We start from the raw sequence: 27,164 nt of genomic DNA, 5'->3' as shown, positions 1-27,164 counted from the left end.
ATACAGATACATCAATATCAGAGGAAAACATAATTCACATCATCAATACATAACAATACCACAGTAAAATCAATCAACCCTAAAATACACATCACTATAATGTTATGGTAATCCTTTGTTGAGAGGTGTTAGCTAGCCCTGATTGTTTATTGTCTGTTTCTTGTCTGGAATTCCCGTTTTCTGAATATTATTTATTTACTGTTCTGATTTTGGAGTTTTTTAATACTGGTAGCCAGATTTTGTTCATTTTCCCAGTGATTCTGGCCATGAAAGCCTTCAGCGACACATTAGCCCTGTTTCTGAGTATATCTGACCTGCTGATTCCAAAAAATGGTACCAGTTTTCCCTTATCATCTCTCATTCTTGAGACACAGAACATATGCCATCTACCAGTCGCCATCTGCTCAAAACTATGATAACCAGATCTAAGAGACATGAGTGGCCTAGCCAATGTAATTGTATGAATCAGCGGCACAATTTCCCCCCAGAAACAGGGTTATTTGGGGCACTGAAGTTTTGTTTTGTTGGGCTGTGTTATCAGGAAAAACTCAGGACACGTTTGCATCACCTCCCACTTCACAGCCCCGATTAAGTAACAAAGAGTCTGGAAAAGGAATCACTCAGCACATACAAATATAGTAGGCAGAGAGACTTATACAGAAAAACACATTTTATTTCTATTTCTTTTGTTGGAACAACTTGGCAGGAACTGAGTTTTCACAGCAGCAATTTAACCTTTAAAAGCTCTCATTCTAAAACATTCTTTATTATCCGAGACAATCTTACAAGCACCCAGAGACGCAGGCAAATGCCTGTGGTTTTGTTTCTTCATGCCCAAGGCCAGGAACCTGACTCCAGAGAGTTGCATTTTCTTAAGAAAATAAATGAATCTGTAATTGTAACCCATGCAGAAGGTAAAGGAGGGGGAGAAATATCAAACCTGAAAAGGCACCTATGCTTTCAGAGCATTAATAATAGGACCAAAATCACCGAAGTGCCTTCGAGGCAATTCATTTGTCGGCGAACCTTGGAGCACTGAACAGATGTCAACAGGATTTCAGTTTTTCTCATTCTATGTGGCACAAAGGTTTATCATTCTAGGCCTGGGTTTTTAAAAGCACTGGAATAAAGGAACAAATTTCTGACAAAAGACGAACACATGCAGTTGATTTTTAACTAAAATTTCTAAACTTCTAAATTTCTAATACTCAGCATACTGGGTATTCATAATTAGTCAAATCAGTGCAATGGATCTTTTGTGCTCACTTAGTGCATTAATTTTCAGAGAATCCAGCCCATAAACTGATACATAGGAAAAAGAAAAATGGACGGAAAAGGGGCATATGACTGCCTTGAATTTAATGTATCAGTGCAAATTATGTTGCATTGATTCTCATAAGAAGAAAAGAAAGGCCCACTGATCCTAAAAATACTTCCCAAGGTGTGAAGCAATAAGAACAATTTGTCACTTTAGTCAATTGGAATTTCAATCCATGTCAAATTAGAGACACAGAAAAGGCATGTTTCTGACATATATGTCTAAATCATAATCATATTTTTAAAAGCAAGCACTGTCATTTTCAACTGCAAAGCAAAGCACAGCATATTTATTGAATGCTGAATGTGGCACACAAACCACCCCCCATTTTAACTTCACAATTTGGAATTAAACTGGCCCATCAATTTCTCCAACTTGATTGCTAAGGCCATGTCACCCTTGATTGTCAGCTTTCCGGACATGAAAGCCATCGTTGGCTTCAGTTTCCCTAAAACGAGAGGAGAAAATGGCTTTAAAAACATGCAACCCTTCTTTTCAACGTAACTGTAATTAACAACCAAACGTCTGCCAAGCTTTAAAATAAGAAAAAAAACTACTTTTAAAATGAGTATTTCTTAATTGCATATGCCACCTGTGTGTTGAAAAAATATATTGAAGGCAGCTAACACAAGAAAAATAAAAATAAAAACCATACAGGTAAAATATAAAAGATTTCAAAACACTGAAAAATCCACCCATCACAATAAACAACAGCCTCCTTCATCTGTAACTTATCTGAGGGTGCAGCTACACTATAGAATTAATGCAACTTGACCCCACTTTAACCACCATGGCTCAAGGCTATGAATAATGGGAGTTGTAGTTTTACAAGGTCTTTAGCCTTCGCCAAATAGTGCTGCTATAAATCCCAAGATTCCATAGCATCATCAACAACAATTTGTATTATTGTTGCTGTTGTTACTATTTTATTTATATACTTTTTTTTCTTAAAGAGACTCAAAGAAGTGAACAGTGGTAAAAACAATATAATAATGTACTGTTAAAGCACATTACATCAACAGTGGCACCCTTAAAGTCCAAATCCCTGTTAGAATAAATACGTACTTATTTTTGATTATGGTAATCACACCTGTTCAGATTAAAATACAGAATACAAATAAAAATAGCACCACAAAACAACCACTATCCCCTGTGCATACTTTGGTAAGCTAAAACGAATGATAGCATTAATAGTTTTAATAGGAGAGCAATTAATAGGAGTAGTGTTGTAGTTCAGCCCTTGATTGTGCCTGTATCTAATGTCCCTGAGGAAGTGGATCATGGGATTTTTGGGCCTGTGGGCCAGCAGGAAATTGTAAGTCCTGAAACTGAGCTGTCTCTGTCTCCAGTAGCTACAGAAGGCCACATTTCAGAAAGAGGCCCAGATGTTGTGGAGAAGCCTTCCGCTAGGGAAGCAAGGTCAGAGGCTGAGATAAGCTCAGAGGATGAAATTCCTGGTGAAGAAAATAATGAGCTGATAAACAGGAGACTTGGTTTTTGTGAACATTGAGCTGCCCAGCAGAATTTGTGACGGTCACAGCGCTTGTTAGCAAAAAAGTCAGTATCAGATTTTCAGGGGAGACAGTATGATTTAATGTCTATATTAGGGAGACCAGAGGGATTTTTCAGCAGTTTTGTCAACATTGTGGAGTTTGAAAAGCAACCTATCTGGTCAAGTCCTCGCTAAGCCTGCTAGGGAAATTCTAGTTTCATGTTTCATGCTTTCAAGTTTCAGTGATTATTCCTGAATTTCAGTATTGGATTTTTATGCTGCCTTTTTGTATCCTATGCTGGATGTCTTGTTGTCTTGGATTTTGAAACAACTCTTATACTTTGAATCTTATGGACTTTGTTTTACATTTAGACTTTGACATTTCTATTATTTCGCTGAACTGCTTTGTATATAATCTTCAATAAACTGCTTTGCTGTTTTAACTTGGACTGGAGTGTGGTGGTTAAGTACAGAGGTGCATCCTGTAGTTTTAAATGTAATTTTAATATGTGAACTCTTGCTATTGATTTCACGCAGAGCCCTATCCACATCCTAGGCAAATCAATGTATAGGGGTCAGAGTCATGTTCCCTATAGTGACAGCAATTGTTCATCCAAGTGAACAGCTAAATCCAAATACAACTCCAAAGAAGAGCAAAATTTCCGAAACCTACCTGAAAACATTTTTACAAAGTCACTGCTAGACATATTCATGATCACATCCACTTTTCCGGGAGGTTCTCCACTTCCCGCACTACCACCTTTGTTTTTGAGATCAATATACCACGTTCCTGCTTCTTCACCTAACATAAAAACAACACAATTCAATTATACCATATAAATTAGCCATGTGCGTACTCCATTGACAAATAAATCATTTAAGAGACTTTGAAGTTTAAATCAATTTTTCTGGGGAAAGAGAAGTCATCCCTACAATATAGTTTAAAATATAGAATCAACGTGACATTATAGGATCCTGACTTAGTGCAGCATTTCCAAAATATTTTCTGAATGACATTCGTCCCTCTTTGGATATTTCTCTGCCTCTCATATGGATCAAATTCCTGCCTTGCTCCTTCCCTACATCACACGACATCTTAAAGAGCCCCCTGAAAACAAAGTGCAATTAAAAAATCTCAGAGGTCACATTAGAACTGTTGACATAAATGCTTAGTTCCAGATTTAGACATGGCTTAGTGTATATCCACTGAAATTAATTGTACTTAAGTAGTTATGAGTAACGTTTTCTTAGCGACGACTGCATCCAGCATAATAGGTTCTATGAATAAACATGGCTAGGTCTGGCTCCAAACCATAGTATTTATAGATCTAATTTTTCCTGTGTTTAGAATGCTTGGCATGCACTCTAGAATGCTCTTGAAAACTGAAAGATAAACTAATACTATTTATATAGGGAGATGCCAATTTGCCCAAGCCTACCCATCATTTTAGTGCCTGGAGGTGGGTTCAGAATCCAGGAGTTCCCAATAGTTCTCTATGCTAGGCTCTGTTATAACCATTACTCCCAACCAGCATACTCTGACAATTATAAACTGGGGTGTGTGTGCATAACTACACTGTAGAATTAATCCATTTTGACACTACTTTTACTGCCATGGCTCTATGCTACAAAGTCCTGGGATTTTTAATTTAGTGATGCACCAGTACTCTTTGACAGAGTAGGCTAAAGACCTTGTAAAACAACAACTCCCGTGATTCCATAGCATTGTGCCATGGCAGTTAAAAGTGGTGTCAAACTGCATTAATTTACAGTGTAGAGGCACCCTTGGATTCATACCTATGCACACTAGGGTCCCTTCCACACAGCTGAATAAAATCCCATATTATCTGCTTTGAAATGGAATATATGGCAGTGTGGACTCACATAACCCTGTTCAAAGCCGATATTGCGGGATTTTCTGCCTTAATATTCTGGGATATAGAGCTGTGTGGAAGGGCCCTAGATTATTTTGAACTAGTTTTTAGTCTTGAGACTGATCTGTGTGCAAATTTTGATCCAGGTCCATCGTTGGTGGGGTTCAGTTTCTCTGGTTGTAGGTGAACTACAACTCCCAGAAATTGAGGTCCATCCCTCCCAAACCCCTCCAGTATTCAAATTTGGGTGTATCAGGCATGTGTGCATCGTTGTTTGAGTTTACGTTGTTCTCTGGATGTAGGTGAACTACAACTCCCCCAAATCAAGGTGAATTCCCCCCAAAGCTCTCCAGTATTTTTTGTTGGTCATGGGGTTTCTGTGTGCCAAGTTAGGTCCAGGTCCATCTTTGGTGGGGTTCAGAGTGCTCTTTGATTGCAGGTGAACTTTAAGTCCCAGTACCTACAACTCCCAAATGTCAAGGGCAATTCCCCCCAAAAACCCCACCAGTATTCAAAAATGGGCATATTGGGTATACGTGCTAAGTTTGGTCCAGATCCATTGTTCTTTGGGTTCACAATGCTCTCTGGATGTGAGCTACAACTGCTATAAATCAAGGTCAGCTGCCCCCAAACCTCTCGCGTATTTTGCGTTGGTCATGGGGGTTCTGTGTGCCAAATTTGGTCCAGGTCCATTGCTGGTGGGGTTCACAATGGTCTGTCCTGATGCAGGGTGAACTACCACTTCCATCATGTTCAGTCAGTCCCCCAACCCCTCCAGTATGTTCCGTTGCTGATCAATTCTGCTCTGTTTGCTGTGTGTCATAGAAAAGAGTAGGGAAGAGTTAAGGGAGAAGCAATGGGCAGGGTCATGCAAATTCCACACTAATGGAGAGAGAAAGGAACGCTAGGATGGCTGTAGTAGAGGAAACACATAACATCTAGGATGAAATTGTCCCCTTACGAAAGCTTTCACTTGGGTATTGAGCAGTATGTTGTTTGTGGAGGACATTGGCGGGGCTCTTGGACATGTTCAAGGCGCTCACTATAACCTTAAATGTCATTGGAGAAAGGGCCATTGGTGCCTCCTGAATACTGGGAGTTATAACTGTTTGTGGAGGCAGGAGCTTCTCTGTGTAGGTGGACACTCCAGCCACACATACATATTTTCACTTTTGGTGTTTCCTGCGTAGTGGAAGATATAGGTCTTTGTGGAGGCAAGAGCATGTCTGTGTAAATGGACACCCCTGCCACATACACACATACACATTTTCTCTTTAATAATAATAATAATAATAATAATAATAATAATAATAATAATAATAATAAAACTTTATTTATATCCCGCCACCATCTCCCCAACGGGGACTCGGGGCGGCTTACATGGGGCCATGCCCAGAACAATACAATATAGCAAAATATAAAAACAACATATCATAATACAATTACAACAATACAAAAATAATCATGTACAGTACAACACAAAATCAAAAAAGCAATATAACAGGGCGGGCCGCATGAACACTCAGTTAAAACCTGGGGTGAGAAAAAGATAAGAATAAAACCACGGGGAGCAGAGACATAAAATAGCAAACAGTCTGGAGGATAGATGATGGGGGGAGTAACAAAAAGTGTGTAACAGTTACTCTCCGAAAGCACATCGGAAGAGCCATGTTTTTAGATCTTTCCTAAAGTCTAAAAGAGTGGGGGCTTGCCTGATTTCAATGGGCAATGAGTTCCACAAACGGGGGGCCACAGCGGAAATGGCCCTCTCCCTTGTTCCTACAAGGCGGGTCTGGGATAAAGGCAGTGGCGACAGGAGGGCCTCCCCTGACGATCGAAGAGATCGGGCAGGTTTATGGTAGGAGATACGGTCACGAAGGTAGGTGGGTCCCAAACCGTTTAGGGCTTTATATATGATGGTCTGCACCTTGAATTGGGATCGGAAAATGAACGGTAGCCAGTGGAGCTCCTTAAACAGGGGAGTAGATCTCTCCCTGTAACTCGCCCCCGTTATTAATCTGGCAGCCGAGCGTTGGACCAGTTGTAATTTCCGAGCCGTCTTCAAGGGAAGCCCCACGTAGAGCGCATTACAGTAGTCCAGTCTAGAGGTAACTAGGGCATGGACCACCGTGGTCAAGTCAGACTTCACGAGGTATGGTCGCAGTTGGCGCACAAGTTTGAGTTGTGCGAAAGCCCTCCCGGCCACCGCCGACACCTGAGCCTCAAGCGTCAACGCTGAATCCAACCCTTATGTGTATATAGATTATCAAATAGCAATGATTCCCAGGTTTTACCAAATTATTCACCAAATATTATTACTCTTATTTATTTTGGCATGAAATATGACCATGAGTATGTTTTCTTGACCACTGCTGAAACAGTGAGAATATTCTGCATTTTCTTGGACGGGCATCTTCTTGGACGGGCAGCACTGAATATAAATATTGAAAACTAATGCTAGGAGGAGATCCAGTCCATTAGTACATCAAAATGGATGTAGGTCTCTTACCTGACAATTCAAACCGATAAACTCCTTGGGTCGATTTGACAACGTCATCGTTAATTGCCCCTTTGATAATCTTAAATGTTTCAGCTACAGGCCCGGTTGCGTTTACTGCAGCAAAATGCACATGATGCTTAGCTTTCTCATTACTTTCGGACTTAGGACCTTCGTGCTTCATTACATCTTGTTTTTTCCCATCCTTGAATGCTGGGGAAGCTCCTGTAGGACCAACATGGACGGTGAGATCAATACTTGTTTAGATTCTAGCATTCCAAAGAGAAGCTCGGAAAGTTATTTTTTAAAACAAACAACTATTACAGAGATACCGAAGTCATTCATTAGTGAACTGAACAGTGGTAGGAGCCTTCTCGGAACTCCAGACCAAAGCAAGGAATGACTCACATTCTCCCAAAGCAAGCTGCCCCCAGATCCACAAGCAACAAATAGTGCATCTAAGCCACATGCCTCAAATACAAGATCCACGGGCCAAATCCAGCTCACTATGTCCATTTTTAAAACTATTTATATTTAATCCAGTTTTAATGTTTGCATATTTGTATATTTTTGGTCGCTATACTGATGCTTTTATGTTAAACTGCTTTGTGTCCCCTTTGGGGGAGATAAAGCGGGGTATAAATAAATATGCTGGTCTACAACTCCTGTATTTATCAACATTAGACATCATTGTTGTGGTTTGTAAAGACACCATTATGGATGGGTTAACTGGAAAAGTACATGTAAGAAGCTGATTGGCTGAGCCTGCAAACAGCTAGGAATCTGATTGGTCAATTTCTTTGCCATGCTACTGGGGAACCGGTTTGAGCAGGTTTTACCTCAGAGTGTGTGTATGTATGCTGACTGGAAACAGCCAGAAGAGAAGATGGCTACTGGCTCTCAGTGGCCCTGTTATTTCTAAGGAACTGAGGCAATTTTATGGACTTTTAAAGGACTATTTATTCCTACTATTCTCTGTAAGCAATCAGAGAGACTATTGTAAATATTATTGCTCTGTTTGATTATTTTGAAGTCAGCAAAGTTCCTGTTAATTCTTCTACAAAGCTGAGTGGCACATCATTACCCTGCAGGGTGACTTTGGTTCACAGGTGGAAGTAAGAGCTTCTATTAAACATCATCTACAATCCTTAACAATCATGAGTGGAGCTGATGGGAATTGTGATACAGTAACATCTGAAAGGTTGCAATTTGTTATGTTTAGTCAGGATAGTGGGGTCTATCCTGACTAATTTAGATACAAGGCTTGTGGATATTATGCCTGCCTTTAAAATGGTCTTTAACCTTTCCCAAACCTCAGCGGTTGCAATTCACATTATCCACAGTCTGCACTGCAGATCATCAAAAGTTATGGAAGTTGTCGTTGAATAACATCTGGAGACCAAAACTAAATTAAAGATCACCAACCACCATGCAAAAAAATAAAACAGTTGGCCCCCTGTATCTTCAGATCCTCTATCCATGGATTCAATGGCCCTTTGAAGGCAACCATAAACCTGATATAGCCCTCAATGAAAATGCAGTTTGACACTTTTAATAGTTGTAGCTCACAGTTCTGGAATCATGGGAGCTGTAGTTTTACAAGATCTTTAATATTGCCCATCAAAGAATGCCGGTGCCTTACCAAACTACAACTCCCACGATTCCATAATATTGAGCCATGGCAGTTAAAGTGGTATCACAGTGTCGATGAACCCAAAGAGATTTTCTCCAGAAAGTAACATCTGTATTCAGAAGTCCTTATTATACTCAGGGTCCATAACGAACAAGGAGGGAAATCAGCAACATCAAAAGCAAGAGTGAGGGATATCTAGTATCAACAGGGCACAATTCACTGGTGGAACATGCCAAAGATCCACATGCAGTGAGCTCTCCCCCCCTCCATGTCTAAACATGAGGGAGAGAGATATTTAATTACACGTGTCCATGAATATCAGAGAAGGAAAGAATCAATTTTGCTATTAAAGATGACCTTTCAGTGTCTTTGTAAGGGCTATAAGGCACACTGAAGTTGGAAAAATGGAAATGAGGAAGAAATATGTCCGTGGCCTTTCTGTTACACATAACTGCCACTCAAAAGTCAACATCTGCATTTATGGGAAGAGCTGCTGCTATAACACAACCTAAACAAAAACATTATTTTTCTTGGTGTCTTGATTTTTAAGCCTGTTCTTTGGAAAATATGGAGTGCAGGTTCAGAAAATTGTGTTGGATAGACCACATCACCTCTAATGGAGCCCTCAGTGGCACAATGGGTGAAACCCTTGTGCTGGTAGGACTGCTGACTGAAAGTCAGTTGTTCGAATCCGAGGAGCAGGATGAACTCCCGTCTGTCAGCTCTAGCTCCCCATGCAGGGACATGAGAGAAGCCTTCCACAGGATGGTGAAACATCATACATCCGGGCGTCTCCTGGGCAAGGTCCTTGCAGACGGACAATTCTCTCACACCAGAAGCGACTTGCAGTTTCTCAAGTCGCTCCTGACATGGGGGGAACAATCTGTTCTAGTTTATTAGATATGGTTATCATGATTTCTTATGGGCAAGCAGATGGCGACTGGCTATGGGCATGTGTTCTGTATCTCAAAAACTAAAGCTGATCAGGGGAAATTGGTGCCATTTTTAGAATCAGCAGACCAAATATACCCAGAAAGAGGTCTAACATTTGAGGTGCCATTTTTTAAAAATTGCTGGATTCCTTACAATTGCCAAATTAATTATCAGTGCATTTTGCCCCTTTGAACAAAAACCTGTGTCTAGAGAACAAAATACTTTTCTCAGATAAACAAAACTGAGGACCTTGGTAGGGAGGAAATCAAAATCATCACCTTGTGCTTCCATTTTCATTGCTAGAGTATCAGGGTCTACATCCAAGAAGAAATCTGGTAGCAGTGGATGTCCTAAAGGTACAGAGTGAAATAATAAAATGAAAATTCACATAATCCAAAAACCGTTCAACAAGGAATTATTTTGGTTGCTGCAGTAAACCTTGATTTGATTAACAACAAACATCCCATGTAAACGTTATATAGACGTGTACACAAAACTTTTTATATCTCTTTTGGAAATCGGACTGAGTTAGAGCCTTGAAACACATGCCCAATATCTACATATGGTGTTTATAGTGGGGAACATCAAGACAACATTGATGCAATTGTTAAGAGGTGCCAATATATATTTCATAGTTTCAGGGATTTTTTCCCTCTGCTCCAGGCCTAATTTTTGTAATTGGAAGAGATGATAATGAGGGAAATCACTGTGAAGTTCACTTCTTTTGTGGATCAGGGGAGAAATGCAGACAGAAAAATGTGTATAAAGGTGAAGCTGCATCTAATGGAAGAAGCATTGGAAGAATTTCTTCCCCACCATCATTTTTGTTCATACAATTTGCTTATTTAAAGATAATTGACATGTCATTACATTCCTATCCTACACAGTCCTCAGACATGGGATCACAGGATTTGTAATTCACAAGTCTCAACTCCCTGATATATGAGGGTGGGTCAAAAAGTTTTGCGTGGGTGTGGGGAAGAGTTTTTATTTTGTGTAGGATAGGGGTGCGTGTATGGTCTGTCGTGTGTAATACATCGTGTGTTGCTGTTTGAATGTTATGGTGAACTCTTATTTTAAATATTATTATTATTATTATTATTATTATTATTTAAAAAATGGGTAGAAAGCTTAGACTGAAAATAGTAGATAACATGTAGAAAAAGCAAAACAATATGTTGTAAGTTAAGTTACTATAATATGCACTCAATGACAGAATTAACTGGTTGATTGACTAACACAGATATGCATGTATACATCAAAATTATTGTTACCTGACTATATCTGCTATGATTTGTTGTTCTGTTATGTACCATAACTATAATGAACTGTTTACCCCCCCAAAAAGTGTTTTGCCTCCTGTGTCATAAAAACGTTATGAATGAACATATAACAGCAGAGGTTTATTTATTTATTTATTTATTTATTAATTATTACCCTAACCCTAACCCTTCTCCCCGAGGGTACTCAGAGCGGCTTACATTCTGCCACGAGGGCCAGCAACAAATATACTATAAAAACAAAACAATTAAAACATGATAAAAACATGATAAAAACATGATAAAAACATGATAAAAAATATACAAAAATTAAAACGCTGCAAAGCAGCGATATTGCACCATCCTCAGTCATTCACTACTGCTACAATTACAGATTTGCGACCTACAGGTTGCTACAGATCATAGCCTGTATCCTCTACTCAAAACTACCTTTCAACATAGTCATCATCAATTTGTACACATTTGCACCATTGTTTAACCCACGCATCAAAACCATTTTGGAAAAATTCAGAGTATTGCTTCGTGACCCATCACTTTTAAAGCTGTTTTAACATCATTCAAGTATTGAATCTGATACCATGTAAGTTGTCTTTCAGAGGTCCAAACAGGTAAAAGTCAGAAGGAGCCAAATCAGGGCTTTAAAACAGCTTTAAAATCATGGGTCATGAAGCAAAACCCTGAATTTTTCCAAAATGGTTTTGATGCCTGGGTTAAACGATGGCGCAAATGTGTACAAATCGATGGTGACTACGTTCAATTGTAGTTTTATGTAAAGAATAGTTCAGGCTATGATCTGTAGCAACTTCTGCTGTTACATGTTCATTCATAACGTTTTTAATGACACAGGAGGCAAAACTTTTTGACCCACGCTCGTATAAATGCCAGAAGTCCATGCTACCATTTACATTGGTAAAACTATGTGTTTCATTTACCAGAAATTGTACTGCAAATACTGTGGACTGCAGCTCGCTAAACAACATTGGCCATGGGGGTGGATGATGGGAGTGAAAAGAACAGAGGTAGGGGCACAGCCCTTATATTAAGTAGCTATTTATGTAGTTTTTTCCTCTACTGCAAGCCTGGGCAAACTTTGGTCCTCCAGGTGCTTTGGACTTCAACTCCCATAATTCCTAACAGCCTACCAGCCCGTGCCTAATATAGCAGGTTCTAATGTTTGAATGGCAGGCGCTTGTCCCTATACAACCTTCTGTTCCCATTCACCTTGCAGGGTCACGTTCCAACATAGCTGATCTTAACAAGAAGAAATATATGTTGCGGAATGTTGAGGAAAAGCAGTACAACATTTCCTCAGAAGCAATACATCATATTCTGTAAGGAAACATATTACCAGACACATCGAAATTGCAGCCATGAACGCATATGACCCGTAAACTGCAAGTAATTTATTGTGTCGTAAACTGGCCATCTGGAAAGACTGATAAGGTTTTACAAATCTACCACATATGGCTGGATCCCGACTTAGACTCAACGGAAAATGACTAAAATCAATAGTCCCTGTGATTAACCGATCTGAATGGATTTATGTTAAGTCTCAATTCAACCCACAAACTACAAAAATATCGTATTTGCTGAACTGCAGTTTCTACATAGCATAAACACCATTTGTAAGGAAATTGTATCTGGATTACCTGGGGCCACCGCGTATGCATCAAAATCCTTGATTCCTTCTTCTCTCAACAAATTTTCATCAATAACGAAATTCCCAGTGAAACTTTTGGGCTTTGTTAAAATACAATACGCAGCATCTGCCAGAATATCCGTTTTCCTACATTGTTTTTCTACGCCAGCGCCTCCCAACATATCCATTGCAGAAGTATAGATGGCTAAAAATAAAACATACACATAGAGATCTTTCTGCTTTAAGTATAATAACAATAACAACAACAGTAATAACAGAACTGATGGCCTACAGGGCCCCTTCCAATATTTCAGTACCATCATGCTTGACTTACCAATGTACAGTGACTTATAAAGGGAAGTAAATTCCCTTTTAACAGAAGAAATATATTCTAGGATCGTTTCAAGGTAAGCGCACCTAAAAATCGTAAATGCAAGACATTTTGATTTGCAAGTTCAGTGTGCCGGCATTTGTTTAGTGGCATGTTTGAAAGGGCCTACATAGCAAAGAAGGATATAATCTGAATTTCCAGAATATGAGAAATGGATTTAAATGTTTGTTCAACTGGAGAAGGGTCTGGGGGGGAAAAGCACACAGGTCTATGTTTTGTGAGCGCTTTTTAATCTGCAATCAAAGCCATTTTTCTTCTGGGGAAAAGAATGAATTTGAGGGTCAGGAGACAACTCCGAATGCTTACCTAGGTCTATGGATTAAACAGAGACTGTGACAGGAAAGGCAGGGAAAATATTCTATTTTGAAAAGGAAAACCACAAAAGCTCTTTTTCTGGGATGAGGTGAAGTATCAAAGGTGGCTTTCTGTGCCTCAACATTACAAATTAAATCAGCCCGCACTGCAATACCACCAGAAGCTATAATAATAAACAATAATAATTTTATTTGTATTCTGCTCCATCTCCCCAAGAGGACTTGGGGTGGCTTACATAGCACATAGAACAGAGTAAAATACATAAAATATACACAAAAATAAACAAAATCAATAAAACATCAAGTAACATAAAATTAAACAGTCAGAGTTAACATAACACATACTATGGAAGTCAGATGGCTACCCAGTTTGAAAGAATTTTAAAATTCGGTCTTGGGTACGCGTACTATTTGTTTCAGATGCACCCATTTTTTTTCTCCATCGTTCTGAGGACTGTAGTAGTAGAAAAATCCACTATCACCTACTTTGGGCCCTTGGTATCTGCTGAGGTTTGGTTCCAGCACCTTCCATGGATGCCAAAATCCAATGGCATAGTAAAATGGTTATATAAAATGGCAAAACCAAAATTGGCTTTTTGGTATGTCTTTTTCAACCATCCATACTATGAATGGTTGAATCCATGGATATAGAATCCCTGCATTTCATATAACTTTAGGGATTTTAAAATAAATGCCGATAAGCTAACAAGTAATCAAAGATTCACACTAAGAGCCCAAAAGCCCACATGTACCGAAGCTTACAACAGGGATGAACCACTGTTTTGTCTTCAACAATGCGTGAGGTCCACAGATTCCTCAGTGCCAACTACAGTATCTTATCCTCTGTATGTTAGTGCTAACTATAGCTAAAATTAACCAGGGATTACTGTTGAATCTCCAGATAGCATTCATGTAAAGCGTATTCTATGAGGTGCAATAACAATGACTACACATGATTTTTGTTTCTGGATTATAAATATCATTTCCTAATTGGTTCTATCATAAAAACATGGGAAAAGTTTATTAAACTGCAAAAGGTTTGTTTTAGTGGGACATCCTGCAGCACATTTTGCTATAGTTGTCAAGGACAGAACGCCACAAGATTCAAAGTAACAGAGTTTATTAGATTACAGAACTCAAAAATGCCCGTAAAAACACAAGGGCCAGGCAATTTTTGCCTTTAGGAGCAAAAAGGGAACAAAAGTAAATGTTCAAAAGATAAACCGGATTAAACCGGAGTTTAATCCGGGTAAAAACAAACTGCTTGCTTCAGCCTAGGTATTAACAGAACGAAAGCCAAGGAACAAAAAGATACAAAGAATGCAACTAATTGGCAGCAGATTCCTCTCTGCTGCCAGCACTGTGCTTAGAGTAACTTGCGTCGCTCCCACACACACACAGTAGACAGGATCTCCAACACGAGCAATTCAGCCAAGGATTGTAGAAGTAGAGTAGACCAGTTCCGTTCCGTAGATCAAAGCCAGAAGCAGACGTTTGTAGTTTTTCCAAGTCCAAGAAGGGGGGAAGACAAGCCGTGGTCAGTTCAGTCCGGGTTCTTAAAGCAGGAGATGGCGTCCGTCAGAAAGACGACGGAAGGTCAAGCTAATAAGAGTAAGCACAGGTTTGCACAAACAAATGCCCACACAATCCCTCCCGCCGTCTGACCCTGGATTTCAATCAACTTACGTCACAGCACAGGAAAGCACACAAGTCTTCAGGGAAGCGTCCCACACACACACGGATCCCAAGCGTTTGCCCAGATTACCTTGCCCGACGCAATTTGCAATTGCTCCCAAGCCCCATTTTATGCCAGTTACAAATCTTCATCACTGTCAGCTGTCCTCCTTAACCCGGGCGTTTCCTCATCACTTTCCTCGTCAGAGCTGGAACACCTCTGACTACGCCCAACAGCATCTCCAGCTGTGGATCCCGTCCCATCCCTCCAGCTAAGCCATGGGTCTAATCCTGAAGGTCCCCATTCATCTTCTGCCCCATCATGGCCAGTGGCCCCCAATTCCTCCCTTACCCGAGTCCAATCCATCTCATCCTCCTCTGAGCTAACCAGCCCCTCCTCCATTCTCTCCGTAAACCCTTCGAAAGATTCTTCGTCAGATGGTGCTGCAAATATGTCTCGCAGTCTTTTTCTCTCTCGCTCCTCGAGAGTATCTGACTCCCGAGGAGTCTTACGCCCACGTCTGTCAGTAACAGAGCCATGAGGCTCAATCATAACACTATCCCCTCTCACAAAGGCCTCCTCCCCCGATGGCGGAGAAGTGGCAGTGATACCCTCCGCTATAGCACCACGACGACTAGAGGTATCAAGTTTCAACAGCGAACGATGAAAGACTGGATGGACCTTTAAACTAGACGGTAAACGCAAACGAAACGCAACGGAAGAAATCTTTTTAACGATAGGAAAGGGACCCAAATACCGAGGCGCAAACTTTCCCCCAGCCTGTTTAATATGTTTGGAAGATAACCACACCAAATCCCCTTCTTCCAACTCCTCCCCTGCCTGCCTGTGGCGGTCAGCCTGAGTCTTCTGCGTTGCCTTAGCTTCCAACAGTAAGCGACGGGCAACATCATGCAATGCAGCCATTTCCGTAGAGCGGTACACAGGGTCCGAAGAGACCACATTGGTCGACGGCGCCACACCTCCCCGTGGGTGAAAACCATAAGTTAGCTCAAACGGCGTATGCTGACTAGATGTGTGCACCGCATTGTTGTAAGCAAATTCCGCCACCGGTAGCCACTTCACCCAAGCCGTGGGTTGATCTAAACAAAAACAACGCAGGTATTGCTCTAAGAGCCCATTAACCCGTTCCGACTGTCCATCCGTTTGCGGATGAAAGGCTGAAGAAACGTTTAACTTAGTCCCCAAGCACTCATGGAAATGTTTCCAAAAGCGTGACACAAATTGCGGAGCCCTATCTGAAATAATCACCTCGGGTGCTCCGTGCAAACGATAGATGTGCTTAGTAAATAGTAAGGCCAACGTAGGGGCCGCCGGAATGGTTGAACAAGGAATAAAATGAGCCAGTTTACTAAATAAATCCACCACCACCCAAATACAAGTATAACCCCCAGACTTAGGCAAATCTGAAATGAAATCCATGGAAATGATTTGCCATGGCCTGTCCGGAACAGGTAAAGACGACAACAACCCTCTAGGGCGCCCAACAGGCGTCTTACTCTGCTGGCAAACGGCGCAGCTGTCACAAAAGCGCAGAATGTCTTGCCGCATCTTTGGCCACCAATAGCTCCTGGTAATGAGCTGCACGGTCTTGAATCTGCCAAAGTGCCCAGCCATGGGTTCGTCATGGTGGGCTCTAATCACCTCCAACCTGAGGGCCCCCACTGGTACGTAGACCTGCCCCCTGCGTACCAATACTCCGTCTTGATCTTGTAGATGCGGCAGTATGGTACGGTTACCTGCTGAGAGCAGCATCAGTTGCTCCTGTGTCCACACATCATCCCTCTGAGCCTCAAGGATCTGGTCATGTAACCCGAGCTCATTATCTACAACACACAGAGAGGCAGTAGGCAAGATGGTCTGACATACAACCTGCTCATTGGTCTTAAACTCCGGCTTGCGGGATAAAGCATCGGCCCGCAAGTTTGCCTTCCCCTCTACGAACTGCACCTTGAAGTTAAACCTGGAGAAAAACAAAGCCCATCGGATTTGACGCTGGTTTAACTTCTTTGCTGTTTGCAAGTGCTCTAAATTCTTGTGATCAGATCTGACCACGATCTGGTGCCGTGCCCCTTCAAGCCAGTGCCGCCACACCTCAAACGCCACCTTAATCGCCAACAACTCCTTCTCCCATATGGTATAGTTCTGCTCGAAGGGTGTTAGTTGCCGCGAGTAAAATCCACAGGGACGCAAGGTCCCTGAGGAATCCTTCTGAGACAATACAGCCCCCAACGCGTAGCTAGAAGCGTCCGCTTCTACCACGAACGGTTTGTCAACATCAGGATGGGTTAGTATGTTGTCCGATTGAAAACTAGACTTTAGTTGTAGAAACGCCTCGTGAGCTTCCCGCCCCCACACAAATGGCTGTTTCTTGCGCAGAAGCTGCGTCAAAGGTACCGTGAGCTTTGCAAAATTCGGAATAAACTCCCGGTAGTAATTAGCAAAACCTAAGAACCTTTGTACATCCTTCTTAGTCTTCAGCTCCTGCCATGAGTTGACGGCGTCAACCTTATGTGGGTCCATTTTAAGTTCCCTACCTGACACTACATGACCTAGGAACTCCACTTCAGGCACATGAAAGACGCATTTGGAAGCCTTGGCGAAAAGCCCATTAGCCCGCAGTCGGTGCAGAACCTGCTTGACATGTTGACGATGTTCTTTCTCGTCCTTAGAAAAAATCAAGATATCATCCAAATAAATCACTAAAAATTGGTCAATTAGGTCCCTGAACACATCGTTCATGAACCTCTGGAAGACCGCAGGAGCATTACAAAGCCCAAAAGGCATGACTCGGAACTCGTGGCATCCGAAACACGTGTTAAATGCCGTCTTCCATTCATCCCCTTCCCGTATACGGATTAAGTTATAGGCCCCCCGCAGGTCAAGCTTGGTAAAGACCTTAGCCCCTTGCACCCTTGATAACAGTTCCGAGATTAAAGGGAGCGGGTACCTATCCCGAATGGTGTATTTGTTTAGGATCCGATAGTCGCAGACCAGCCTAAGTTCCCCAGTCTTTTTGGCTACAAAGAATACTGGTGCCGCAGTTGGAGAACTAGATGGGCGAATAAACCCCTTGGCTAAATTTTCATCTAAAAACTCCCGCAAAGCTTGCCTTTCCGGTACAGTCAAGGCATACAGCCTCCCTGCTGGCAGTTTCGCACCTTCTGCCAACTTGATGGCGCAATCATATGGCCTGTGCGGTGGTAATTTGTCCGCTTCTCTTTTACAAAATACATCAGAGAACTCCCCATACTCAGCAGGCACTCCCTCCATATCAGCATGAGTAACGTTTAGAGTGCAACAATCCTGCCTCTTTAAGATCACTTTACGTGTTGCCCAATCCACTTGTGGGTTTACTACAGCTAGCCAATCCATCCCCAGGATCACATCATATCGAGGCAAGCTCGTAATATCCCACACAAACGTTCCCGTTACTCCCTGCACCTCCCACGTTACTGCTGAGGTTTCCTGGTTAACCACCCCAGTCTCCAGCAGTCTCCCATCTGCTCCCTCCACCCACACGTCGCATGCCTTGCGCACTCTAGGAATGCCATGCTTCTTAGCAAACTCAATATCTACATAGGAGACCGTAGCTCCTGAGTCCAGCAGTGCCAGAGTAGAAACAAGTTCCCTTTCCCCAACAGATAATGTAATGGGTACGAAAACATGCTTCCTCCCCTCAGTTGACTGCTTGAGGAGCCCTAGTGCGTTGGACTCACGTCGCACTAGGGCTGGCCTTTTCCCGAAAGCTGGGAAGGTTTCACATTACAATTTTTGGCAAAATGCCCAGCATTCCCACAGTACAAACACAAGCCCAGCTGCCTCCTACGGCTCTTTTCCTCTGTAGACAGTTTTTTAAAGACCCCAAGCTCCATGGGCTCTTCCCCCATCACCACAGGTGCCCTGGTTACATGCATGGGTGGCGCACACATTGCTTTTGAGTGTTTACGAGCCTCGAACCTTGCGTCTAAACGCAGCACCTTAGCTACTAAGGCGTCCCAGCTTTCAGCCGGCTCCAAGCGTGCTAATTCATCCTGGAGCATATCACTTAACCCGGCAGTAAATAAAAGCATGAATGCATTCTCCCCCCAATCCAGCTGGTGGCGATACAGGTTAAACTTATTTAAGTAATCCAAAACAGTCCCCTTTCCCTGTTTCAACCGATACAGAGCCCACCCAGCGTTCTCCGTGCGGAGAGGATCCCCAAAAGTATCAGTTAACAACTTTTTGAAATTATTCAAATTGTCCTTGACTGGGTCATTTCCCAAAATTAAATTAGTGGCCCATTGTCCTGCGGGACCGGTCAACAAACTCAAAATAAAAGCCACCTTGCTAGTGTCAGTAGGAAAAGCATGAGCACTGAGCTGGGAAAAATAAAGCTCCACTTGTGCCAAAAAGGTTGGCAACTTGCACCTGGTTCCGTCAAAGCGTTCAGGAGTCAAAACATGTCCTTTCACAGCAAAAGCTGTTTGGCTTACGGTAAAGGCCGTTTGCAATTGGTCTACTTTGGCTCTTAACTCATCCATCGTCTTCCTGACGGGTTTATTGCTGCAATAAACTTTTTATGGGCGTCGGGCAATCTGTCAAGGACAGAACGCCACAAGATTCAAAGTAACAGAGTTTATTAGATTACAGAACTCAAAAATGCCCGTAAAAACACAAGGGCCAGGCAATTTTTGCCTTTAGGAGCAAAAAGGGAACAAAAGTAAATGTTCAAAAGATAAACCGGATTAAACCGGAGTTTAATCCGGGTAAAAACAAACTGCTTGCTTCAGCCTAGGTATTAACAGAACGAAAGCCAAGGAACAAAAAGATACAAAGAATGCAACTAATTGGCAGCAGATTCCTCTCTGCTGCCAGCACTGTGCTTAGAGTAACTTGCGTCGCTCCCACACACACACAGTAGACAGGATCTCCAACACGAGCAATTCAGCCAAGGATTGTAGAAGTAGAGTAGACCAGTTCCGTTCCGTAGATCAAAGCCAGAAGCAGACGTTTGTAGTTTTTCCAAGTCCAAGAAGGGGGGAAGACAAGCCGTGGTCAGTTCAGTCCGGGTTCTTAAAGCAGGAGATGGCGTCCGTCAGAAAGACGACGGAAGGTCAAGCTAATAAGAGTAAGCACAGGTTTGCACAAACAAATGCCCACACAATCCCTCCCGCCGTCTGACCCTGGATTTCAATCAACTTACGTCACAGCACAGGAAAGCACACAAGTCTTCAGGGAAGCGTCCCACACACACACGGATCCCAAGCGTTTGCCCAGATTACCTTGCCCGACGCAATTTGCAATTGCTCCCAAGCCCCATTTTATGCCAGTTACAAATCTTCATCACTGTCAGCTGTCCTCCTTAACCCGGGCGTTTCCTCATCACTTTCCTCGTCAGAGCTGGAACACCTCTGACTACGCCCAACAGCATCTCCAGCTGTGGATCCCGTCCCATCCCTCCAGCTAAGCCATGGGTCTAATCCTGAAGGTCCCCATTCATCTTCTGCCCCATCATGGCCAGTGGCCCCCAATTCCTCCCTTACCCGAGTCCAATCCATCTCATCCTCCTCTGAGCTAACCAGCCCCTCCTCCATTCTCTCCGTAAACCCTTCGAAAGATTCTTCGTCAGATGGTGCTGCAAATATGTCTCGCAGTCTTTTTCTCTCTCGCTCCTCGAGAGTATCTGACTCCCGAGGAGTCTTACGCCCACGTCTGTCAGTAACAGAGCCATGAGGCTCAATCATAACAATAGTTTTTCAATGAATATCTCCTAGAGTCTCAACCAATTCAACACAGTTTGTGGCAGCCACAAAAACAAGCAGAACAACTATTTTCAAAGTAAGTCCCACACAATTAAACAGGACATAATACTTTCAAATCAGAAACATAATTTTTTTCAAACTTTGTTACATAGTCCCATGGGAAGGGATTTATGCTGCAGAGGAATGGGAACACTCAACTCTTCAGCCACATTAATCTTTCTGTCAATAAGACATAGACAGCACTTTCTGGAATAGTCTTCACACATCTGGATGGGTACAAGTGATCATTTAAAGCCGGAAAAATCAAATGTTGCTACCAGAGAAAATGGACCAGTGCATACTTTATACTCTACATCTTGTGCTCTCAGAAAAACATTCTCTATATGTATTCTGAGTGGCAAACTAAATATTCTAGAAGCTAGCAGACAGAAGTCGCATAGCTTCACATGTGGTGGAAGATCCTTCCTTGGAAGCTTTTAAACAGAGGCTGGTTGGCCATCTCTCAGGGGTACTTTATGCTTTTCCTGCATTGTAGGGGATTGGACTAGATGGCCCATGTGATCTCTTCCAACTCTATTATTCTATGATTCTATTGCTATTATTATTATTATTATTATTATTATTATTATTATTATTATTATTATTATCATCATCATTATTATTTGCTATGTGATTTCTTTCTGCTAGCATCTAGAATCTTAAGTCTGTAGTGCACTTAATATACATATAATAACAACAATATTAATTAAAAAGTAAAAATATTAAATGTAAACATCATTCTTCTCCTCCCAACAACAGGCTCCCAGTAGATGGGCACTATTGTCATTGAAGCCTTCTTTGTTGATTACTGGTAATATTCAGAATATATTTTGCAATGGGAAATTGCAAAGAATTGTCACAATCCTTAGTACTTCCTTCACTTTCCATACAAACTCCACCCTGAAGTAAGATGGATACATTTAAATTTTGAACTGCAATTCCCATTATCCGCCCCCATCAGCCATACTGCCTGGCCAGGACTGATAAAAACTATAGTCCAAGAGCCTCCGGGGCTGCACCTTTTCTACACATAATTTACAGAGTTAAAAGCTTTAAGGGAAAGGGAAAATAACATAAAGCCCTTCCCCACAGCATTTGCATCACATGGTCTATTAAAAGCAGAAACAAAACATTTACATCTGCTCTTTTGATTTCTAGTAACCTAATTACACTGAGAAAATTGGATTTGGGTGTTGACTACTTGTGAAGTGTTCAGTAAAACCTTCAATGCCTAGTAAGAAAACTGGAGAGAAAGTTCTTCTTACATCTGCAACTGATGGACAAGGACAAGGGTGAAGTATCACCGTATTAATAGTCTTGTTAGCCAGATCGTTTTATTTCCAGTCTGTATCTGTGGAATTAGTGCCCTCAGTATCATTTATGCACGTCTGATGTTGTCTCTAGGCATTTTCTAGATCCTCCAGCATGGCTTTATGGTATTCTTTGACCATAAGTCTTTTATTTACCATATTTACTCAAATCTAATACCCATCTTTTTTTGTCTTAACTGTTTAACCAAAATTGAGATACACATTAGATTCAGTAATAGGTTTCACAAATCCATGCAAAGTCCAGAAATGTATCCCCAACACATATGGGGGTTGTATTTTATTTAGCAGGAAGGTGGGATAGAGATAAATAATAAATATTAGTAAGTTAAGGCTCTTATTTTAAGAGTAATCGCCATGAAATATAATGCATTTATTCCCTAGGAAATATGCATAAGTTTGGAAACATGCATAACCAGCAAATTACTATTTGGAAAGAGCTCTGTTATTTTCAGTCAGTAAAAATAGCAGATACCTCCAAAAAACTAAGGAAAATCACCAGCAAACTGCAATCTCCATCACAAATGTATCTAATGTAAGAAATACTTGATGCACCAGTTTGAACAAACTTAGAAATCATATTTCAATGAGGATCACTTTTGCATCAAAATATGGTAAAAGTTTTTAAATGACTGAAACCAAGTATTAAACTATATAAAAAGAGATTTTTTGAAGAAGAAAAAAGTACCTGTTTGAGGCCATAAAGCGTTAACTGCCACTTCACCTTTAAATTCTTCTGATAATCCCAGCACACACATTGACATCCCATATTTAGAAATGGTATAAGCTAGAAAAGCACACAAGGACAGATTGAGTCACTTCAGATAAATGAAAATATTTATTTATGTCTTCTGTATAACAACATTGCATTTTGAGCTAAAAATCCCAACGTGGGGAAAGAGTGAAGGACTGGTTGGTCTGAAAGAGAAAGAGATACAACAGACATCCGGCTGGCATGGAGGACTTTGGACTGATTCAGCCGAGTCCCTCTTATCTGCACAGGTTTTTCAGAATAGATTTCTTTCCATAGCTGCAACTACCAAATCCCCAAATGTGCATTCCTTTGGGTTTGAACAGATTTTACCACTCTTAAAAAGTATACTTACCACAGTGATTCTTGAACCACAGTGGGTTTAAATTTATTGGAGGGCTGATGTTAAGGATATGACCAATCTTACTCTTTCTCAAATATGGGAGGCAGATTTTTGATCTGGAGATATAAACAAAACACAAGAAGGTAACTAGGCTTGCTTGTATGCTCTCATGAACAGCTGTAGTAATCTTTATGTTTCATCTTTATGTTTCATTTTTGCGTACATCCCGAGACTTACACCTGTTAAAGCAGGGGTCCCCAAACTAAGGCCCGGGGGCCGGATGCGGCCCATCGAAGCCATTTATCCGGCCCCCACAGAACAAGGGCAGAAGGGGGTTGGGCTAAATGACCCAAGGGGTCTCTTCTTCTCTTACAACCCTTATTATTATTATTATTATTATTATTATTATTATTATTAACATTGAGGCTGGGTGGCCATCTGTCAGGGGTGCTTGCTTGTGCTTTCGGTGCACAAAGGCAGAAGGGGGTTGGACTAAATGGCCCAAGGGGTCTCTTCCAACCCTCTTCTTTATTATTGTTGTTGTTGTTATTATTAGTATTAGTATACATATATACAATATAATTTACAATAATATATAATATTATAATATATTGAATATGCATATAATATTAATATTATTTTGAAATACAATATAATACTAATAATACAATATAATAATATTAATTATATATTATATATTAAATGTAATATTACTAATAATATTACAATATATTTATATGGTACACTATAGTAATTGATTGCCAGTATTGTGTTATGCTAATAATATAATGTATGTAAATTTAATTTGTAAGCCGCTCTGAGTCCCCTTCGGGGTGAGAAGTGCGGGATATAAATGTATTAAATAAATAAATAGTATTCATTATTATTGCTCGGTGGCCAACTATAGTCCGGCCCTCCAACGGTCCGAAGGATCTTGAACTGCCCCCTTGAACTGTTTAAAAAGTTTGGGGACCCCTGTGTTAAAGTTTCAGATTTCAATTTTGCTTTCTCTTTTGAAGTTCTATGATTCATATGTCGCCCCCAATGGCTTCTTCTCTGGATCCCTATAAGTTCTAAACAAGTTTAGCTTGAACATTATTATACACTACAGAGTGGTTCTACATCACTCATTAGAGCACCAGCTTGAGTTAGAAATCCATCCAGTTCCAGCATGTGAATTTCAGAGTATGTTGCTGGAAAGGGTCCTGTACTTAAGTAATCTAGGCCAGGGCTTCTTAAACGTTTTTTACTTGTGAACCCTTTCTGTCCAAGAAATTCTAATGTGACCTCAGGTATATCTATATATATAAAAGAGTAATGAAATTTTGGGCTAGGACAAAACAACAAAATTACACATCCCAGAAACACTAAACTTGGCAACACAACCCCTAATCCATGCCTCTATTTTCATACAACAAAAAGCTCCTGCTCCTCCAGAAAACAGCCAGGCTTTGAGATTGCAAGGCTATTCACTGCTATTCCACCTGGCCAACAAAGAATTCCCATAAGCCACAGCAACGCGTGGCTAGGCAAAGCTAGTAGATATATAAAATAGGTATAACAATCAAACATTTTCTGATAACACTATGAAACAAAATTTGGAAAATGTTGTGTTCCTGGTTTGAAAGTGTTATTTCTCATTTAATTGAATGGTACTTACTTTGAAAGTAGTTGTTATACTCCAGAAATTTCACTTTTCTGGTTACCACAAACTAGGTTGAATTGGTTGAGATATTCATTGAAAAACTATAGCAAAATGTGCTGCAGGATGTCCCGCAAAAACTTTTTTTTTTTTGCAGGATGTCCCGCAAAAACAATTTTTTATAGTTGAATAAATTTTTCCATGTTTTTGTGATAGGACTAATTAGGAAATGACATTTATAACCTAGGAACAGAAACTGTGTTGCATAGTGTAATAAATCAGCATTTGCAAGGCTTGCCAAACAGGCACTGGGGACGTACAGCTGAAGCATGTTCTGCAGAGTCCACTGTAAACACTACATGTTACTACTAACAGATTTATGTGAACGTATGACATTCAGAAAACTTACACTGTTGCCAAATTTTTCCAAACTCCAACATTGAGCTAAGGGCCCCACTTGAGGTCAGGACCCACAGTTTAATAAGCTGTGATCAAGGCAGTTTTCAAAAGTGGTCAGGCTTCATATACAGGCTGCGCTGTGCACTTCACTGATAGACTGTGACAGGTAGATGTCCACAAGATGCCTTCTATGGCTCAACATCTTGGAGATTATTTCAGAATAAGCGTTTCAAAAATTCATTGTGTATCCCAGTCACATGTATAACTATCTTCTCAGCTGGCATAGTAAGGAACTATGAGAAAGTAGCTTGCTAATAACAAAATGTACAGAACGTTCACTCAATGTTAATGCACAGATTGTTCCTGATGTCTGTTCTTACTACTCTTCCTCTGTTCCATAGATGGATCGAAGCAATTCCACTGTTTCATAATATAGTTAAAACGTTCACTGCCTTTTCATAGCATAGTTAGCTCTCCGAATTCATGGATTCTGCAACCATGGATTCAATCATCCCCAGTCTTAAAATATTCCATTTTTTTAAAAAAAGGAAACCTTGATTTTGCCATTTTATATAATGGATGCCATTTTACACCATTGTATCTAACAGGACTTGAGCATCCATGGATTTGGGTATCCTGGGCTCTGAAACCAAACCCCAGTGGATAACATGTATGTGAGCATTCATATGATGTGGGATTACTAGTGGATTAAGTGTCAAATTAAACTGATTGTATTTACCATGAATATATGTAACTTTTTATCTTTTCAACTCAGAAAATGATCCATGTTAAAAAAAAAGAAACAAGGAAAGAATTTTAAAAAATCTCCAATCAAACTTAGGTGGTGATCCTATATGTATTTACCAGCTAACTCGTATTTAGCATCTAAAGATGAAATCGCTCCTACAGTAAAATACATTTTTAATGAAGTCACTTATATAAGGTCGATATATTCAAACACTGAATTTGACTTAAGTTCATGTTACAGGTTTTGTTTTGTTTTTTAAAAAAAGGGTTGGTTTAGAGTTGCAACCAAACTGCATTTTAAAAATAACCCTCCAAACTTTAGTTAATGGTGTTGATATTTGCTTGATCAAGAGAATTTTGCAGGATTTTTTCATATTATGTTTTCTTTTAAAGAAAAGTCTGTTTATAACTGTAAAAGTCTATTTTAAAGCTTTATAGTCTCTTAAAAATGTATGTTTTCTAGTTTTAAAAATGCAGCTCTGAGCCACTGGGCTTTCTGTTCAAATGGAAGCTCATAGTGCTCTCAATAATTTAAAGGTTGAGGCATAGCTGTGTGGTGGTGAATGGCTTAAAATATTATTTTCGTAATTCAGAAGTTTCTCTGGAGCCATATTAGATTTAATTTCCCTCCCCAAATGAACATCCACCAAAGGAATGACTGGAACTCATGAGAATATTTTAAATTTTAAGAGATCAATTAAGGGAGTTAATGATAGCAATAGGGTTTAGCCACATCCAAGTAGGATCACTCTGTGTGGGGTTGCTTTGAGAAGTAAAAAAAAAAAACAACCCTGCAAAAGATCCAAAATACAAACCTAGAAACTTAGGAATTCTTTTTCATAGCTAAAGTTTCATGACTGATTATTGATTAGTTGGTAATGCCAGGGGGGAAATAAAATGGGCTTTGAGATGTGGGATCATGAGCCAATATGAATCCCACACCATTTTTAACAGCTAGTAATTCTATCCATTGAGAATCGAGACAGATCCCATCTGCAAAGTTCCAACCAAAATTCCATTTCTTCAAGTGCATCTACACTAGAATTAATAGTTTGACACCACTTTTAACTGTCATGGCTCTGTGCTATGGAATCATGGGAGTCA

The 27,164-nt window shown here is 40.6% G+C and overlaps 1 protein-coding gene across 1 annotated transcript in view; it reads right to left on the bottom strand.

Annotated features, from left to right (window-relative positions):
- Positions 1-652: 652 nt before the first annotated feature.
- hsdl2 (hydroxysteroid dehydrogenase like 2) overlaps positions 653-27,164 on the bottom strand; it is a 42,471-nt gene continuing 15,959 nt past the window's right edge. Inside the window, exons 5-11 of the mRNA XM_003216591.4 lie at positions 23,285-23,388; positions 22,867-22,965; positions 12,677-12,871; positions 10,026-10,097; positions 7,194-7,406; positions 3,484-3,612; positions 653-1,766 (exon numbers count right to left, since the gene is read on the bottom strand). Of these exons, the coding sequence (XP_003216639.1) occupies positions 1,654-1,766; positions 3,484-3,612; positions 7,194-7,406; positions 10,026-10,097; positions 12,677-12,871; positions 22,867-22,965; positions 23,285-23,388 (925 nt within the window). The 3' untranslated portion in view covers positions 653-1,653. The remainder of the gene's footprint in view (positions 1,767-3,483; positions 3,613-7,193; positions 7,407-10,025; positions 10,098-12,676; positions 12,872-22,866; positions 22,966-23,284; positions 23,389-27,164) is intronic.

Source organism: Anolis carolinensis, chromosome 2 (assembly GCF_035594765.1).
Source record: "Anolis carolinensis isolate JA03-04 chromosome 2, rAnoCar3.1.pri, whole genome shotgun sequence".
Lineage (NCBI taxonomy): Eukaryota > Metazoa > Chordata > Lepidosauria > Squamata > Dactyloidae > Anolis > Anolis carolinensis.
The sequence above is the reverse complement of the archived record's forward strand: the minus strand, read 5'-3'. Positions and strand labels throughout refer to the sequence as shown.